Here is a 16,394-nt window from a genome sequence, read left to right on the forward strand (position 1 = left end):
CCGTTCATATCAGGTTCCCCCCTTCATATTAGGAGCCCCCCTTCATATCAAGACCCGCCCCATCTCTAGATCAGACCCTCTTCCTTTCACATCAGAATCTTCCCATCACATCAGAGCTCCTTCTTTATATTAAAAGCCCCCTTTCATATCAGATTCCCCTTTCTTTTACATCAGAGTTCCCTTTCCTACCATCACAAAATTTCAAGGCACCCCTGAGAAAGTCACAAGGCACCCCAGTGTGCCACAGCACCCTGGTTGAGAAAGGTTGCAATAGAGTGTCAATTGAGTGACACCTCAGAGTCTGCTGGGTCAGCTGATATCACATCCAACATGGCGTCACCCAGCAGGGTGTCCAGGGTCTCAGAGCTATTGGATGGCTACACATGGGAAGCTTTTAGAGGTAATATGCATAAAATAGGCTAAATGCACATAAAATCTTAGGGGAAAAGGTTTGTTAAAATGGATGGTCTGGCAACAGGGTCTCATAACTGTTAACATATCAGCCACATGGGGAATTATATGTTTTTTTTACAAAGCGATTTGCACTGTAAGAAGAAGCAGTAAAGCACAACCACTACATAGCACTGTGAATAATAAAGCAGAGCCCACAATCGGTGATGAGCAAATATGTCTGCCCCCAATTACATCTATAGACACTAATGTAGACAAAAACAATACTTTAAAACATACAGTAATAGGAGAATTGACCTCAAGCTGATGAGGGCTGCAGGAAGAACCCCCCTGTACTCATGGGCAATGCATTGCTCTACTTCCTGAGCCCGTGGCGGTTTGGCCATTGTTTGACTGCTTACCTGTAAATAACACCTTTCTCATGAAGAAACATGAGGGCAGAGGTGATTTCTGCACTGTAGAAGCAGGCGCGGCCTTCATCAAACCGCCGAGACTTCTGAATGTGAAACATCAAGTCACCACCGTTCACAAATTCCATCACAAAAAATAAGCGGTCCTGTAATTTAAAAAAAAGAAAAGAAAATGAAAATGGACCATTGAAGCTTCCGAATGCATTCAACATGCAGAGATTATAGGAAACTGCTCAGCATCTGTTTCATATCACAGTGATTGTGGTACATGCAGCTGGTAGTTGGGAAAAGGACACATCTAGTTTTCCATAAGAAAAAATGTTATTCTACTTTTCGTGTTCAAGCTGACAAATCAAATTGATGCCTGGAATCCCTTTTGTTGCTGTGGGCAACCAATGCTTTTTTTTTTTTAATAAAATACACTTAAAGTGATATTAAAATCACTAATTAAATCACTTACAGTGGATGTTGCTCCTTGGTGTTTAAAAGTTTTATATTCCTGTAGGGTCAGCTGGTCCCCTGAGTGCGGGAACCGATATACTGTTTTATTGTGTCTACCTTTCCTTGCAGGGTCCTATAGAGCCACCCCTGTGTGTGCTAGTAAGCTGTGTGTGTCTCCAACAACACACAGACATAGCAGGGTAAGCCAGTTATCTGTTTCTTGCTCCCACCTCCTCCTAGCTAAGGGATGGAGGCTACTGGAGACTGCTCTGCATCTTGTGATCTTGTACTGTACAGGGAAGCTGAGCTGAGCTGGAGCCAGCTGTGTGGGAACATGATCACCGGACAAAAATATAAAGAAATACTTTGCTGGGCAGTGCAAAGTTGCTTAGTAAAAATTTGTTACTGTAAAAAGTTGAGAGCTTAATACCACTTTAAAAGTCTTAGGCTAGACTCACACCTAGGCGATTCAGATGCCGAGCTGTTTTCGTGCAGTTGTCTCGCGCTTTCAATGCATAGAGATGTCTATGGGATGTCTATGGGATGTCTATGGGATGTCTATGGGATGCAAATCGTGCGACAACCGCCCGAAAATAGCTCTTGAACCTTCTCGCGCGACAGGCAATTTCGTCCGCGTGACAAACCACAAAAGGTGTGAACAGCGTCCATTGACTTCAATGTGCATCTGTGTTTTGCACGATATCGTGCAATCCAATCCGTGCGATAAATCACTTAGGTGTGAACCTAGCCTTAAACCCTGAGTGCTTAAGTGATGTCACTGCTAAAAATGATATCATAGGTGAGAGTTTTAAAAACTCTCACCCAACCACCAGACCGTTTACACTGTAGAGAGCAAGCATACTATCTCAAAAATGAAACATCAGAGCCAGAGATCTCCAAATCAGCAAGGAACATGAACTCTGCTAATTGCAGAGCTACAAGTCTTACTCAAGGGGTGTTTTGGACTTCTGCAGAGAGACCACTGCTTCCCCACAGAGAGCAAGGGTCCTTCTCTACAGCATGCTGGCAGGGGACAGGCTTTTCTACTGACTTTGCACACCTTTTGCTTTGATGCACCTGGATTATATTCAATTTAAGCTAAAGTTTGGTTGGGCTTTAATTTTCCTGGTTCAAATAAAATCTCTCTTGTTCTTATTACATTTATATTTGCCTGTAAAGCCAATTGTAAAAGTAAATTGACAAAAGTAGCTGTAGTAAAATAATACATGTAACATGAAACTTCATGTTACAAGACAGACTATATTTTATAGTATAATGAGTCATTTTTACTGGCTAATTTGTACGTTTGGCCATGCTAGGTGTCAACATAGTAATCGTCTCGGAATGCGTACAAACAACAATAGCTTCAAGTTCTTATCACTTATGGGAAATGGCCAGAAAAGTAACAGTCTTATTAGTATTTCCTGCCTACTTTTGGTCTGCTTTAGCTTTACTTGTTCAGGATGTTTTCCCCCTTCCTTTACTTTCACCTAGTGATCCTGGCAATAACATATTTCCTGAACTTTTCCATGGTTCCTCCCGCTGGTTGCTTTGTCACTACAGGACACAGCAACAATGTAGTGGCCAGCAGGAGAAAGCACAGTACCCAGTGGGAGACCATGTATCCAACATACTGTGAACCAGAGCACCCAGTGGGAGACCATGTACTGTATGTGACATACCAAAACACCCAGTAGGAGGGACCATGTATAGGTCATACTCCGAACCAGGGCACCCCAAAGGGAGACCATGTATCCGACATACCGGAACCACAGAACCCAGTGACAGACCATGTATCCAACATACCTAGAATCAGAGCAAACAGCGGTAGATCATGTATCTGACATACCATGACCATGTATCTGAGATACCATAACCAGAGCAAACAGAGGGGGAGACTGTGTATCTCACATACCTGAAACCTGAGCACCCAGTGGAAGGCCATGTTTGTGACATACCCGGAACCACAGCACCCAGTGGGAGACCATGTATCTGACATACCCGGACCCAAAGCACCCAGTGGGAGACCATGTATCTGACATACCCGGACCCAAAGCACCCAGTGGGAGACCATGTATTCGACATACCTGAAACCAGAGCACCCAATGGGAGACCATGCATCCGACATACCTGAACCCAAAGCACCCAGTGGGAGACCATGTATCTGACATACCTGAAACCCGATCACCCAGTGGGAGACCATGTATCTCACATACCCAGACCCAAAGCACCCAGTGGGAGACCATGTATCTGACATACCTAGATGTTTCTGATCACCTGAAACTCTTCAAGAGAGGGAAGATTTGACTCCCTGCCCATTAAATCTTTTATTTATTTATTTTTTAAGAAAAAAAAGCTACTTCCGTTTTAATATTCATCGCTTTAAGGCATAGAAAGTAAAAGAATCACTTGGTCTGTAAACTGGTGACACTGGGCTTGAGGTCACCTCACCCTACACTGACCAGCGCTCAGAATTTTCCCTTAAAAGCACAACTTACGAGGGTCTATAAATGTATTCTCTTGTCCCCTGCACTTGCAGCAAACAATGTGAGACATGTACAGTATGAAATACAAGCACTAAATGTCACCTGACCTGACAAGGGTTCATGCCGTTGCCTTTTACTGCTAGCACAGTGGGAGAGAGCTCTATCACAAGATAGAGGAGTAAAATACTTTTCACATTCCAAACCACTGCTCTGGAACACAGAACATCTATTTATTTCCTACACCCAGGACCTATACACTTCAAAACACAGCACAGCTCAAGTATACATACGCGGTATACCATACTAAAAATTACAAAGCCAGCTTTAAGAATAAACTGAAGCCACTCAGAGATGCCTCCACATACTGTCAGATGTCTCCATGATTGTCAGTGGTAACCCAATTCCCAGGGGATTCTAATAAGCAAACTGAAGAATATCTAAACCCAAAAATAAGAATTGAATATATTGCAGCTCACCAGTCCCTAAATGTGATGGCTGCACTAGATTTAATTTTAAGGCTTTCTTCCCTTTATTTTCACCTGATGATCAGTAACACTCTTCCTGTCTTAGGGTGGCTCCACTCTAGGAAAGAGCAATGGAGCCACCCTTGAGCAGCATTGTCAGCTTGTGGGGACTGTATTCTCCCATGCACTTCAGATTTAGGTGGACTTTGCAAACAAATTCAATATGAACTCCAGCTAAAACTTTTTAAAGCAGTTACAGCAACAGTTTTTTACCTTTTGTGATAAAAGCTGAACTCCAGCTATAAAGATGTGTGTGTGTGTATATATATATATATATATATATATAAAAAGACCATCGATCTAGGAAACAAGGGACAAGACAGAGCGCCTCCATAGTGTAAAAGTGTAATTTATTTGTACAACACGCAAATAAAAATGTACTTACAGGAAAGTCGGTGGTTAAAAGCATACAAATGGTGATGAAGTATAAAATCTCTAGCAGCGGAAGTCTGAAGGAGTACAGCACATCAGCGTCCTCTGCCCCCTTGAGTTCTAAAGGTCTATGGGTTTCAGGGGCACGCCTCCTTCATCAGAACCAGAGGTTTTTTGCCGATAGGGGATCGAATACCTGCCCACTATATACAAAACAAAAAACGTTTCGCTATAGATACACTTTACCGAAAGCAGGGTTTTGTGTAAATAGGGAAAATTTGGGGCAGTTTTAAGGGGAAAGAGATTCAAGGTCTCACCTTCTAATTGTTAGATGTTGGGGGCGATATGAGATTACAGTTTAAAAAAAAGAAGTCGTGGGAAATTGGTCTTGGGCTTCATAGCAAAGAGGTTGGCCTACATTTAGACACATTTTTTCTTGGGCTGATCCCTTGTTGGTTCCATATACTTAGTGTTATGCAGTCCAGACACTGTACTTTGGCTTCATGAACATTGCATCATCTGTATGATGCATGCAGCATAAAATCAAATGAATAAGCAGGAAATTATAAACTTCTCTGTAGAGTAGATTTGCTCATATGAACTCCTTGTGTGTTATCTTGAGTGCTTTTCACTCACCTCATAGTTCTAGCTGACCTGTGACAATGAAACTGTCACAGGTCGGCTCAGTAGATCGGGAGGTGAGCGAACACATACCGGCGTTCGCTCACTTCTCGATCCTGTCACAGCTCTCTGCCGTGACAGGGGAGTGGCTGGATTCCCCCCTCCCCGCTCCGATCCTCCAGCGCTGACTGGCGAAACGGACGGGGGAGGGGGCGGGTACAGCTGGCTCTGCCTCTAGATGGGCAGAGCCAGCTGTCAGTCACGCAGCTGTGCGGGTCCAGACATAAAATTGTCAGGATCCGCTTCAGCTGCGGTGTCTCAGTATACCGCGAGCTGTAGCTCGCGGTATACTGAGCTTAGGGTGACGGGAGGACGCTAGTTTGTGTTCTCCCGTTACCCAAAGGAGAATTATGGGGAAAAGCCCGAACCCCATAGTTCTCCTTTAAGGGTAGATATAAACCCTAACTGGATGGTAATTAGCTTGTTAATAGAATGTGTACCAAACCAACACTTTGTTTTTTTTTTCCTTCTCTTTTACCTTTTTTGATCTCTGATGCTATTCGATCTCTGATGGGTTTCCTGATGGTGACAATGGCAGAATATGACTTTGCAGTGTGTCAGCATGGTTGGTTATAGTCTCCACTGGAAGCACATGTGACAGGGTAACAATAAAGAAGAGCGTTGCCTCTCTCTCTCTCTACATGTGGCACCAAACGCTTCTCTGATAATCACTGTATTCTCCCCAACATTCCTTTGAATAAAAAAGACACGGCACGTCAGGATGGTCAAACTCCTGCGTCCCACGCTCCACTCACAGGTCCCCCCTGCTGACCCCTACTTTAATACAGGATGTCAATGATGTAGGAGTGTGCAGGAGGAACCACTGTGCAATAATGAAAGAGTCAATTTACAAAAAGACTTTTGGAGAGGATTCCTCTTTCTCTTGGGAGAGGTAAGTATTTGCCTGCCTCTTTTTATAGCAAAAGGGTCCCTTTAATTGAAATATTGTGCTTATTGGCAATTACCATGCAGAGCTAAACGTTGGGTGGTGCATACTAAGAGCTAAGCTGCCTTGGAACACACTTACTTAAGGGATGATATAAAGGGAAAAAACTACTTTTAAAACTAAAATTAGAATAAAAAAACAAACATACTCTGAATCATTACAGCTGCCCTTAAACAATATATTTTACTCAAGGCGGTTTATTTGGGAAGTGTAGTTATTCTCTAAAGTGGGCCCTGCACTAAAACTCCCCCTCAACATCATAAAAAGTGGCTTAAGCATTTTTTAAAAGTCTGTAGGGAGGAAAATGTAGCAAACATATACATACCTTACCCATGGCTTCTGACATCACTATCCAGCCTGAAGTGTATATGCGGTTACTCGCTAAATTCCAAGTATAGCATACGGACGTATTCTCCCGAATACAGAAAGTCTACAAAAAAGGCAAGTATAGCCACACACAGCCATTCATGTCTATGGGCACCAGCTGAGCTTTCCAGTAGCAGAAAAAAAGCATTTCTGCTCATGTGCTTGGGTAAATTGGATGCATATGTTATATGCTCCAATGCACCCATGTGCATGAGCCCATAATGCTTTGATTTTATGAGAGAGGGGGCACTGATTCATCAGGCAGACCTTGCTCGACAGTGCAAGAACTAAAAAGTCCAACTGCAGGCACAAATGTATAATTTGGTTTTGTATAGAGTGAGGAAATGGAGACTGTGCGGGGAAGAGTTAGAAACTGAGCATTTTTTATGGCTGCTTGTGCCTTCTTGTCTTGGTGATGATTTCTCCCACCATTTTATGTTCTGGTGTCACAGGAACATTAAATTAGGAAAAATCTCCCAATAGAGGTCACACACATAAATAAAAACCTGACAATTTTTTTTTAACTCTGAACACTATCCAAAATTTAAAAAAAGCATTTTATCAAGAATTAGACAGTAACCTTTATCAATCTCTATCAATGCAAAAATAGAGTTATCTGTGTTTTAGGACACATTGGCCAACAAGAAAACTTTAAAGCAATATATTTTCTTATGGTATAGCAAGCAGCTTAATCCCCCTGTACATAAGATGGATGATATCAGTGTCACTAGACTATAAATACATACTGTAAGTGTGTTTTGCATGATCTTAGAACACCTCCACAGCTGATCAATAGGAATAATACACGGATGGTCAACTTGCTGAAAACTCTAAGTACTGAAGGGTTACAAGGTTGACTTTTGTGGCATTCCCAGCACATGACCTGAAAGACCCCCTTCCCAAATCTCCTTGCATATCTGCACATTAGCCTGGAGTCACATGCTTTAGCTGTCAGTAACAACCTCGGGACACTGCTGATCGACGCTGCACATAAGTCTGCAGAAATATGACACTTGTCACCAGGCAATGGCCACAGAGCTTACGGTTTACAGTTACCCAGTATAGATTTCATGCAATTAGTAGTGTAGGGCAGGGACCTGGGCTATTATTTACTGAACACTATCTCAGGCCCTCTTGTCAAACGTGTTTTGGCTCAACTGTTGACAAGCAACAGCGCCAAGCTCTTCTTAAAAGTGAGCTCCTTCTTTACAAGCCAGAAGAAACACAGACAATGTCAAGGACCTTAAACACTTGAACTGAAGGTTAGTTATGAACGTGGCTTTAAATCCAAAAAGCAAAAATGTCATATTTTGAAGCTTCCAAGGGTGAGTGGGGGTGAGGTGCTGGACCACAAATTTTCTCTTAGTCAAGTAGGAGCAATAATTGGGCCTGATGGCTCGGTTCTGGCAGCTTTTAAAAAAAGCAAGGGGCCCTTCAGAGGGAGGGGACACTCAGAACGAGCAGCCCACGTGAATCAAGACTAAAAAAGGAGTACCAGATAATCGTCTCAAAAGTCTAAAAAAAATCTTTATTGGCTTCACGAATGGCAACTAGAAGATATGCACAGCCAACACATTTGGGGTTCAGGAATCCCCCTTTATCAGAGCGTAAGCAATGAATAATACACTGATGGACTCTAAACTTAAAGTCCCTACAGACAATCTTCTTTATCAGATATGAGAAGCTCATCGTTAGGGTTTACATACACTTTAATGTATTTTTTTTCTCCGTGAATGCTATTCCTCATGTGGCTGATGTGAACTGCATTGTGCATTTCTGGCAGTTCTACTCACATAAGAAGATTCTGGCATCAGTATGTTCTGCAGGCATATGCTCCTTGGATATAAAATCAACCAGGGGACCAGAAAAATGTGTATAACCGGGAAGGGGAGAGACATGTAAAGACAAAATAATGCAAGACATACTTGGACTAAATGTACCCAGTTTAGTTTGGTTTTATTTTAAAAATGTCTCAGTATTCAGTGTCATTACTTCTTGCTGTATTATAGCAATAATTATATTATACCAATTTGAATATTAAATATTAAAGTGGCATTAAAGTCAAAAACATTTTCCCCTACCCCCATGTTAATGTTACCTTAAAGGAGAACTATGGGGTCAGGGCTTTTCCCCATAGTTCTCCTTAGGGTAACGGGAGGACACAAACTAGCATCCTTCCGTTACCCTAAGCTCAGTATACCACGAGCCACAGCTCGCGGTATACTGAGACGCCGGAGCGGATCCCGACATATTGCGGCCACACGAGCAGTTTTGGATTCTCAGGCGGGATTCGAGCAGAGAAGCAAGGTAACTAACGAGGTCACTAATCAACTATTTCCAGAAAATCATACACTGTTGACTCCGGAGAGCATGCCAAAAAAAAAAATGTTGTTCAGTATCACAACCGCCTTAAATAAAGGGTTATTAACAGAATTGTTCAAAGACCTGGACAGACATAGAACGTTACAATAAGTGTGCTGTACTTAGGGTGAGAATTGAAGCTGCAAAGGAGAAATGAATATACACACACACATACATACATAAATGCATACATACACACACACACTGTAAATAACTAGCGGCAACTTTAAATTTACTAAAAGCAAAAGAGGTCATTTGGGCTTAGCTGCAATTTGAGAATATCCTGAATTGCATAATATTTCAGCATGTTTGTGTTGGGCTGTAAGCTGCAGTATGAGCTTAGTGCATCTCTTTTTGTTTCTGAATAGACTGACATTGATTTACGGAATCTGGCGTGCCTGGACTTTAAAAGAGCGCCAGCATCTAACAATTAACCTGACTGAAGCCATCTTCAGGATAAACCCTACCTTAAGATTAAGGCAGACTCCAATAGAAAAAAAATCCCAAAGGCCTAAATTCAGTCATCAAAAGACTGTATAATAGAATTAAACAGTTAAGTAGAATATTTTATAAATAGTATTTACTACAATTCAGTACAATATGTATCTCAAAAAGGTATAGTGGAGTTTTAAAGCCCTTCTATATTTCTTAATGAGAGGTGATCAGTTTGTAACATGCGTAGGGAATGTAAAGGTGCCCATACACCTATCAATTTATCGTTCGGAAATCGCCCACGAAATGGTCTTTCGAACGATAATCGATCAGTTGATGGGAATCCATTGATTTTTTTTTTTTTTTTTACTGTACTCCAGGCAAATTTTTTTCTTTTTTTTTTTACTGTACTCCAGGCCGAATTTCCTCGATCAGCCTGGCTGGAAAACTTTTTTGAATCAAACGGAAATCGATGGATTAGTGACGTTTTCGTAACATGAACACTGCACACGCGTTAATGAAAATCCGTTCTGTCGGTCGACGTAATTCGGCGAGTTAGTATTGCTAACCAACGATTATCAAAACGACAGTGGTCTGTGCATGATGGGCTATTTGAGCTAGAATCGAAAGAGGGTTCCTGGCAGCAACAAAAATCCCTGAATGAAAAAAGTGTATGGCCAGTTTTATGGTTCCTTAAACCCTTTAGAATTTCCAGCTTTGTATACTGTGTAGTAGACGGGAGCTGGTGATTATTACACTCAGCATAAAACGTTAAATTGATTCTTATGCAACAGTGCCCACTGGTGGTCACAACAGGCTAGGACTCAAACACGTCTGACACCCATCAGACTTACAAGCAGCAAGGAGAAATCTCTCCAATGGGGACAACGTTGCCATTAAAATTTAGATAAAGGTTCTAAAACTTCCCCGTTGCATACAAAGCACAAAATATAAAACTCCCAGAGTTGTGCTTTAAGTAAGCACACATTTATATTATATATAATGCTCCTTGAATCAGTGTTCAGCTGTATACATAATGAAGGCTCTCACCGGAGTCTGGAAGCAGCAGAAGAGCTGTGTTAGGAATGGATGGTTGGACGCCAGAGACAGGATGCGTTTTTCCGTCATGGTGCATTCAACATCATCGTCCTGAAGAATCACATCCTTTTTTAACACCTTTACTGCGTACAGGTTATCCCCATCCCGAGACTTCGCAAGCATGACCTGCGGATCAAAGAGTTTTACAGTCACATTTTCTCTGTCAATAATTTAATTCAATAGTAAATATAAAAAGAGTGAATACATCTTTTGTATGTGTTTTACATGAAACCTTTATTTATTGTGAAATAATTTAGGTCACCTTCAGTAAAGACTTCATGTCAAAATGATCTGTAGGCCTACAGATACAGACCCCTGAAGCGGTTTGTAAATCTTGACTGTGCTTGCTAATTGTGCCTTTAACCCGGCCTCCCAAACCTTGTTATTGGCTTGTTTATGTGATGAACAGCCTCACTGACCTATCAATGGGGATGGCCAAGCTCAACATTTACAGGTAAAGTCAAGATTTGCACATACCTTCTCCCTCATCTATAGATCTACAGTTTTAACATGCAGTTTTCACCATGTGTTTATCATTTCCTTCCTGATCGGCCCAATACTGTCACATGGAGTAAGCCACATGCCACTCCAAACCCAGAGATACCGCGGTTTGCAAAAAAAAAGGTAACTGTATGCTGCAGGTAGGGAATTCAAAGCAAACATGTTTTCCCTTGAATAGGCAAAGCACAAAATCGATAGTGAAGGAAGTGCTGCATGTCTGCAATAAAGTTTATTTTAATAAAATAACTTTTAATGTGCAGGTTCTTGATATGAGTTAGTGTTTTACAGCTGCTGTGCATTTGTGAAATGTGTTCTGTCCGTCAATGGAAAGTCGAGTATATGCAGCTAGGAAGGGGGGCTTTAAATTGAAGTTGTTGATTTGACCTTTGTGGACAAATCACGGGTTGACTCTAAGCCTGTGACAGCAGTGGTTGGCAAATAGGAATTTTCTGTTTAAAGAACCCAAGCATTGACTCATATACCGGTACCTCTAATAAGTGAGCATGAATCAAGGCATTAATAACAAGAGCATTTTGTCAAGAACAGCGAACCATCTATAAAGAATAAACAGAGGAGGATAATGATGTTTGCACAGATTCTGTAATTTGTAAAAGGGAGTATATGTTTGTAGACAGAACATAGCCTGCATAATATCTCATTAGTTACAGATGAGACTGGCAAACTGACTGCACATTATACATTCTATTAGGATTTGCAGAGAAGGTTTCATCAGGAACTGCAGTTTTCAGCCCCAGTTCACAATTGTGCGTCCTGTAAAAGGAAGCCAAGCCCATTCATTCCCGTTTTTCAAAATGTGCAATGGTACGTTGTTACTATAAAATTTGTTGCAATTTTATGGATGTGAAAGCACATGGTGCAGCTGGGTTTGGGTGTGTTGGGATGTCGTTAACAATAAATGGCACTGCCACACATGTTAACAAGGCCTCAGTGATAATAAAAGTAGAACTGGATTAATCATGTCACAATCTGCAGCTGGTCAATGCATCCGACTGACTTGTTAATGGTCATTTATGTTTTTTTTAAATAGTTCATATACAATGACCAGCCATAATATTATGACTACCAGCCTAATATGAGTAGGTTCCCCTATTGCCGCCAAAACAGCCCTGATTCATTGAGGCATGGACTCCACTAGACCTCTGAAGGTATGCTGTGGTATCTGGCACCAAGCCATCAGTAGCAGATCCTTTAAGTCCTGTAGGTTGTGAGTAGGGATAGGCTCGGGTGTGTTCGCAGCTCCACGTGCCGAGCCCATCACTAGTTGTGAGGTGTTTTTCTAGCACATCCCACAGATGCTTGATTGAATTGAAATATGGAGAATTTGGAGGCTAAGTTAACAACTTGAACTGGTTGTTGTGTTCCTCAAACCATTCTTGAACCATTTTTTTGCAGTGTGGCAGGGCACATTATCCTGCTGAAAGAGGCCACTGACATCAGGGAATACCATTTCCATGAAGGGGTGTATTTGGTCTGCAACAATGTTAAGGTAGGTGGTATATGTCAAAATAGCATCTACATGAATGGCAGGACCCAAGGTTTCCCATCAGAACATTGCCCAAAGCATCACACTGCCTCCACCGGCTTGCCTTTTTACCATAGTATATCCTGGTGCCATCTCTTCCTCAGGTATATGACACGCACACACCCGAACACGTACATGATGTAAAAGTAAACATGATTCATCAGACCAGGCCACCTTCTTCCAAAGCTCCATGGTCCAGTTCTGATGCTCACATGCCAATTGTAGGTGCTTTTGGTAGTGGACATGGGCCAGCATTGGCAACCTAAACCGTGACCACAACAAACTACGATGCACTGTGTGTTCAGAAACGTCTCTCTCGGAACCAGCACTAACTTTTCAGCAATTAGACCTACAGTAGTTCATCTATGGGATCGGACTACACAGGCCAGGCTTCACTCACCACATGTGCCGAATCATTCCTTCAAACTCAGCTTTTGGGGGGCACTCCGTTTGCACACAAAAATGCACACTGAGTGCCCCCCTTTTGAAGGTCACGTGTATGCCTTGTAAGAGTCATGGTTAACCGTCATCTACTAATATTGATCAGGTATCAGTCCATTCATGGTCTCACCAGTTAGGCATATATTGGCAGATTATACAGACTGGATCATTTAAATATAATCTGTAAATAACTGAAAATGTTCTGTTGATGCTGCATAATCCCGTTGTGAGGCCGACTTATTTGCTCGGGGCTAAGAACCTTTAGTCTGAAAAAAAGAGCTAAATCACCCAATCAGATATATTTTTCTCTGAAAGGTTAAGATATGTTTGACTTGTGTTCAGCTGCCCATGTTTAAGAATCACTTCAAAGTACGGAGATGCACTCCTAGCAAGTTCTACAGAGTGAAAGGTCATACCTGAGAAAAAACTTGTCAGACAGGATTTACAGCATGAAATCCAGCCAATGAACCGATGAACGGAATGCGCCTTCAGCTGCCAAGGCGTTGCTTTTGACCTCAATTATATCAGATTGGCTGTTAAATCTGCTTTTACACACCATTTGTTTTGTTGCATTTAGTGAAGCCAGCACCACAATTATGCGGTTAGCACCACTTCTTTGCAGCATGAATGGGGTCAACACTCTAGTGACTGTTTCCATAGAGCTGGTATGATCTCCATGTGTTGATTTGTTGATTGGTTTCCTCCTATAACCTGAAAACATGCTGGCAGGTTACTTGATGCTTCACCACACTGGCCCTGGAATGTGTATGCGAGTACCTGTCTTACTTTTAGAGGTAATGCAATGTAAGTTAATTTAAAAAACAACTCCGGGGAAAATATTAACCCTTTCATTGGGGCTACCTCTGCACTGCAAGGGATAACTGCTCGTTTGTGTCTAGGGGGGGATAAAGTTATACTAGCCTGATCCTTGGAACCAGCTTGTTCTTAGACCAGTCCCTGGAGCCCCTCTGTCCCAGCATTCTAAGGTCCTGTAAATCATCACACTCTTTACACAGAGGGGAATTGATCAAAACTGGAGCAGACAAAATCTGGAGAAGCTGTTCATGGCAACCAATCCGCCACTCTCATTCATTTTCAAATCTGAACTGAGGAGAGAAGCTGATTGGTTGCCATGCACAGCTGCTCCAGATTTTGTCTGCTCCAGTTTTGATAAATTCCCCCCACGGTGTATAGGACGTGAGGACAACAAGGGACATTCCCTAGACGAACACGAGCACTTAACCCTTGCAGTGCGGGGGTAGCCACACTGCAAGTTTAATAATAGTTTTCCCCAGAGTTCTGGTTTAAGGGCAGGGACTGATCTCAATGGTTCTATAAGATTTGTGACGCGCTGTGTAATGTCTGTGTTACATAAACATGGAAACTGGTAATGGTGTAGTACCAACATACTCCACAACACTTTATAACCAGTTATATCAGTCTGGCCCCACTGGGCTGCCATTGCAGATTTCTTTCTGTTGCCTGTATGTCTTTGCATAAAGATCGCCAATGGTCAAGATCGAAAAATCTCTGCTGTGTCCCTGAATGCGCAGAAGGAAAAAACTCCTCTAATGGTCAGTAAAATGCTTCTGTTAATGTGTTTAGACAGATAAAAACAGATCCACAAAATTCGTCATCCATTTCTGTAGCTCAAATTGATATGAACATGCGTTTACAGATGCATAGGTGCATACACGCAGAAATTGCTTTCTCTTTTTTTTTTACAGAGCTGAATGCAGCGCACGTTTCATGAGCTTTAAGCAGCTGTGCAGATGGGCCCAGTGAGAACAAAACACCTTCATCCAAATTCATTAAAAAAAAATCATATTTACTGATAAACGCCACTGCTTTCAAGTGACATTAAACTCAGGGGTTGAACCCTAAAAATCTATTCAAACACCTGAACTATTAACAAAAATGTATCTTATTTGTGTATCACTCGGCTGTAGATCGTCAAATCATCTCTGAATTGGTGCTGACACTGTCCTTCCTTCTGGAGGGGGGCTACTTTTGTTCCCCATGGTCCATGTGTGTGTTGTAAAGTAGTCACCGCTCCAAGCTCATCCAGTGGACTACAATCTCAATACAAATTAGTAAAATAAACATGAGATTGTAGTGCATCACGGGAGTGAGCTTGGAGCGGTGACTACTTTACAACACACACATGGACCATGGGGAACAAAAGTAGCCCCCCTCCAGAAGGAAGGACAGTGTCAGCACCAATTCAGAGATGATTTGACGATCTACAGCCGAGTGATACAAAAGTAAGATACATTTGTGTTAATAGTTAAGGTACTTGAATGTATTTTTAGGATTTAAGTCCTAAGTTTAGTGTCACTTCCATTTTAGAGTAAATGAAGAACAGGATAAAAAGTAAATGTTGCAATCTGCTACTTAATTATATCATACAGTAAATGCTATGCAGTAGAGGAGGATGTGGCACGTTTCTTGCAATTGGAAGGAGAACTGCAACCAGCTAATAAAATCAAGGAGGGGGAAGAGAAAGTTTCCTTGTGCCTATAACAGATTGTTCCACCAATGCCGGGCTGATGTATAGAAACCAGAGCAATACTGAAACTGATGTTCAAAACAGTCCAAACGAGCTTCGGAAATGGAACGATCTGATTAACTGCTATAGGTAAAAAGCCTTCGGCCCAGTTTCCATAAATCAGCATAAAACTAAATCCTGCCATACAGACAGAATTCTCTGTACCTCTTTATACAGGAAGATATTTCTTTCACTGGAACAATGTCATATTTCAGAACTCTAAACATGTGACAGCTGCTACACCAAAAACTTAAAAAAATAAAAGTTCCTACTAAATATCTGAACGGAAAAACGGCACTGGGTGTCCGTGACATGACGCTACCCTACAAATTATAGCATGAGGACTTGACATACTGATAAAATGTAAGGGTAGACAACCTAGGCCCTCCGGATGTGAAACTACAAATCACATCTCCCTCTGGGAGTCATGCCTGTGGCTGTCAGTGTCCAGCAATGCCTCATGGAACTTGTAGGTCCACAGCTGGGAGTGCCGAGGTTGCCTACCCCTGATATAACGGGATGATTTGTCTCAGCGATTGTATACGTTTCAGTGAACCAGCTTTATTCACAAAGGAAACACATCCGGATAGTGACCCCTATTTTTGTTTAAAGCGTTATTTTTAGCCCAATGATATTTGATAATTAAAGATGGTGGGGATGATGATAATAGGTCATGAATACCTTGTACCAATCGTGCATTGAAATTTACAGTCACATGGCTGAAATAAATAGCCTTCTTCTTGTGCCAAAGCTTTGTAAATTGAGATGAATATCTTAAAATGTTTCTTGCTTTAAAAATCTTTAAAAAGTATTCAAGGTCAAAAACTAAAAAT

The 16,394-nt window shown here is 41.7% G+C and overlaps 1 protein-coding gene across 2 annotated transcripts in view; it reads right to left on the reverse strand.

The window, feature by feature from the left end:
• The window catches only part of PRKCH (protein kinase C eta), a 154,133-nt gene that overhangs the window by 34,564 nt on the left and 103,175 nt on the right, over positions 1-16,394 (reverse strand). For both annotated transcript variants that reach the window (XM_018562752.1, XM_018562744.1), the window contains 2 exons: positions 10,481-10,654; positions 813-967 (listed from right to left, as the gene is read on the reverse strand). In XM_018562752.1, coding sequence (XP_018418254.1) covers positions 813-967; positions 10,481-10,654 — 329 coding nt within the window. The remainder of the gene's footprint in view (positions 1-812; positions 968-10,480; positions 10,655-16,394) is intronic.

This window comes from Nanorana parkeri, unplaced genomic scaffold, assembly GCF_000935625.1.
Source record: "Nanorana parkeri isolate BGI_ZX_2015 unplaced genomic scaffold, ASM93562v1 scaffold20, whole genome shotgun sequence".
NCBI classification, from domain to species: Eukaryota; Metazoa; Chordata; class Amphibia; order Anura; family Dicroglossidae; genus Nanorana; species Nanorana parkeri.